The sequence below is a fragment of the Tupaia chinensis genome, unplaced genomic scaffold (genome assembly GCF_000334495.1).
Source record: "Tupaia chinensis unplaced genomic scaffold, TupChi_1.0 Scaffold144255_1, whole genome shotgun sequence".
Classification (NCBI taxonomy): Eukaryota; Metazoa; Chordata; class Mammalia; order Scandentia; family Tupaiidae; genus Tupaia; species Tupaia belangeri.
In genome coordinates this window covers 125,198-127,323 of record NW_006204113.1, presented here as the reverse complement: position 1 = coordinate 127,323, position 2,126 = coordinate 125,198, and the positions used below count along the sequence as shown (strand labels likewise).

General features: G+C 59.2%; 1 protein-coding gene across 1 annotated transcript in view; it reads right to left on the bottom strand.

Moving 5' to 3' along the window:
- Positions 1–2,126, bottom strand: part of SEMA4G (semaphorin 4G) — a gene marked incomplete at its 3' end in the record, with an annotated part of 13,339 nt that overhangs the window by 278 nt on the left and 10,935 nt on the right. Inside the window, 1 exon segment of the mRNA XM_014583317.2 lies at positions 21–308. Within this exon segment, the coding sequence (XP_014438803.2) occupies positions 21–308 (288 nt within the window).

The following is a 2,126-nucleotide window of genomic DNA, read 5'->3' as shown; positions in this document are numbered from 1 at the left end:
CCCAGGCGCGGCGGGGCCCGGCGGAGCCGGGGCGGGAGTGGCTGGCCGGACCGTGAGGCTGTAGGCGGCCAGCAGGATGCGGAGGCCGTTCTCCTCGGCATAGCAGCCATAGTTGCCGCTGTGCTCAGGCTGTGTGTCTGTCACCAGCAGCCCATCCACGCCCACGCGGTAGCCATCCTGCCCGTCACTCAGGCCCATGCTCCCATTGAGTAGCCACAAGGCCCGGGCCAGGTTGGATGGCTGGTCACAGGGCAGGAGGACGTCGTCACCCCGCAGCACAGAGCGGGTCTTCAGTGGTGGTGGTGGCCCTGTGTGGAGGGTGAGAGAAGAGGTCAGTGCTGGCTCATCTCAGGGACGGCACTGGAGGTGCAAGCCAGACCGTTCAGGGCGAAGTCCCCGGCACCAAGCACAGAACCTGGAATCACGGTGACAGCTCACCCAGCCTCTCGCTTGTGCTCCCATGTCAGGTTCACGCTGGCCTTGCCAGGAGCAGGCAGTGCCGTGGGCCCTTCCCCATTCTCTCTCTGCACACTTACCCTTGCTAGTGGGTCCAGCTCGTGCCATCTGCCGACTCCCGACCTTGACCTCCAGCCCTCACCCCTCTCCCCAGGGCCCTGGACTTGGATATCGACCACGTGAGAGCTCTTGGGCACCTCACTGGAGCCCAAGCCTCTCTCCCAAACTGCCAGGCCCTGCCCTGGACTCACTGCACCGGAAGTACCACCAGCTGCTCAGTTGCTTGCATCAGAGCCTGGAAGTCTCCCTCAGCTCTTTCTTCCTCACCGTTATATCCACCCCTCACCAAAATCCTGCTTCCAGACTTGGTCAGAGCTAGAAGTCACAGCCCACCGCAGGTCTGGTTGCTGGCTGACTGGACGACGGGCCGGGTGCACGTCCACCCGAGATCAGATCCTGACAAGCTGAGGGCTGAGGGAAGGGGTTCAGGACACAGGACCCCATTAGGGATACACGGGCTCTTTCTCATGACAGATCTACCCCAGACCTGCTCACTTCTCTCCTTTCACGACTGCCAGCACTCTGCCCTGTCTAACCCATCCTCCATGCAGCAGTGGGGTGACCCTTCAAAGATGCCACTTCTTTTGTTTTGTTGTTGAGTTTCGCTACAGGGAGTGTGTACTTGCCAGAGAAACAGACACAGAGAGAGTGAGAAATCACCCTTCCAGGGGAATGGCCATGCTGCAATCCCTTCTCCTCAGGATCTTAGACAGGCACACCCATGTGCCCAGTGTGATTTTTCGGGCCACTAGGTCCGAGATGAAACTGCTCAGTGGGCCACGTGGGATCCAGTGCCTTAACCACTGTGCTAGCTGCTGGTCCCCAAAGATGCCACTTTGATCACGCCATTTCCTGCCCAGAACTGCAGAGGTGGTCTGCTGCTGTTCAGATAAACACATCCTCAGCCTGTTCTGCTGCTCAAACACACCAGGCTCCCTCTGCCTGCTGCTCCCACTGCTTGGGTGAGACCACCTGACTTGCCCCCACTTGCTTAGTTAACTTAGGGGAGAGAGCACGGCGTGAGGTCTAAAGCACAAACTTGAATCAGACTGCTTGGGGCCAGGTTTGAACTGTGACCCTGCTGCCTAATAGCCCAATCATTTGAGCAGTTTATGCATCTTCCCTTTCCTCAGAGAGGTCGGCCCTCCCGGAGATAACGGCCAGTCTCGCAGTGCTGGGAGGGTGGCTGAGCGTTTGAGCACGGCCGTCAGTGGCCGGCAGAGCGGCACTCTGTACCTGTGAGCCGTGGGGACGAGCTTCGGGTCTTCACTAGCAGCCCGGTCAGCTGCTCTTCAGAAGTGAGCCCTTGTTACGGTTGTAACTTAATCATTACCGTTCATCATTGCACGGTCACTGGGTGTCCTACCCTGTCCTCCCAGTCACCACCACCGGGCTCTAAGCTCCAGAAGTGACAGGACACTTCCCACTTGGCCTCTTGACCCCGTTTCCTCATTTAGGACGTGTACGTGGTATTTGTGAGCACTTACTCTGCTGGATTGTCCTCACCGAAAGCACAGACGTGGCCACCCACAGATAACCACGCACAGATGCAGCAAATGGCAGAGACTGGCTATGCACCCCCCCCCCCCCCCCCAGTCCCCCTGCGCCGG